Source organism: Elephantulus edwardii, unplaced genomic scaffold, assembly GCF_000299155.1.
Source record: "Elephantulus edwardii isolate Elephantulus edwardi_28Jun2011 unplaced genomic scaffold, EleEdw1.0 scaffold00067, whole genome shotgun sequence".
NCBI classification, from domain to species: domain Eukaryota; kingdom Metazoa; phylum Chordata; class Mammalia; order Macroscelidea; family Macroscelididae; genus Elephantulus; species Elephantulus edwardii.
The window spans coordinates 354,280-355,307 of record NW_006399817.1 but is presented as its reverse complement, the minus strand read 5'-3'; the positions used below and the strand labels follow the sequence as shown (position 1 = coordinate 355,307).

Below are 1,028 nucleotides of genomic sequence, written 5' to 3'. Positions count from 1 at the left end.
AAAATCTCTGTAAATGTTTATGAAAATTAATAAAATATAGAAATAAAAAAGGAAAAACTTGAAGATTTTTGAACATGACCTGTTTCAAGACTCCAAAATTCTTCATGGTTCAATGATGATGTGATTGTCCCATAAAAGTTTCTATGTAAGCTTTTATTATATTTGAGTACATAATGTTTTCTTAATGGTATTTAAGAATTGACCCATATCAATCTTCCAGTGGGTTGTCAAAGGCAGTTAATCAAACGGGAAGATTTGACCATCCTACTTTGAATCAGCTGGTGGGTTTGAACCACATCCCTTCAGGACTGCAGCACAGTTTATTATCCCTAGGCCACCAGAGTTTCATGTGTCGCTAGTCAGTTCGTAAATTTACTATTCATCCTGCAGTCTGGTAATGGTATTCTAACTTGCTTATTTTTGACAAAATACATCCATCAATGTATTATCTGATTAAAGGTTTGATTAAAGTATTTAACTTTTTTTTAATCTTTCTAATTCAAAGAAAATGTGGACGCCAAAATTAAGTACATGCCATTTCATCTTTGTTGCGTAGACGAAGAAGACTGGAATTATAAGATGCACATGAATTTCTACTTTCTTTCCACGTTTTTTCTTCATTAAAAAAGATGTAACAGTTGCATTGGTACCCAATCCACTTTTCTGGACACGAACAACAGTCAAACTCTACGAGAAAACAAATATAATATGATTGATGATACTGAATATTTCAAAGTTTCAATTTTTTTTCCTCATTAAAAGTATTTTTTTATTTATTCATATTATCTACAAATATTATTTGAGATTCTACTATATGTGTGGGTTCTGGTATTCCCATTCTTCTCAGAGTCAGCCACAGTTTGTTATGATCCACACAGTTAAATGCCTTTGCATAATCAATGGAACACAGATACACATTCTTCTGGTATTCTCTGCTTTCAGCTAAGATACATCTAGCATTAGGTACAATATCCCTAGTACCACAACCCCTTATAAACCCAGCCTGGACTTCTGGCAGTTCTCTGCTG

At 33.1% G+C, this 1,028-nt stretch overlaps 1 protein-coding gene across 1 annotated transcript in view; it reads right to left on the bottom strand.

Moving 5' to 3' along the window:
* Window positions 1–523: 523 nt before the first annotated feature.
* The window catches only part of LOC102871758 (natural killer cells antigen CD94-like), an 18,266-nt gene continuing 17,761 nt past the window's right edge, over window positions 524–1,028 (bottom strand). Inside the window, exon 4 of the mRNA XM_006888450.1 lies at window positions 524–687. Coding sequence (XP_006888512.1) covers window positions 524–687 — 164 coding nt within the window. The remainder of the gene's footprint in view (window positions 688–1,028) is intronic.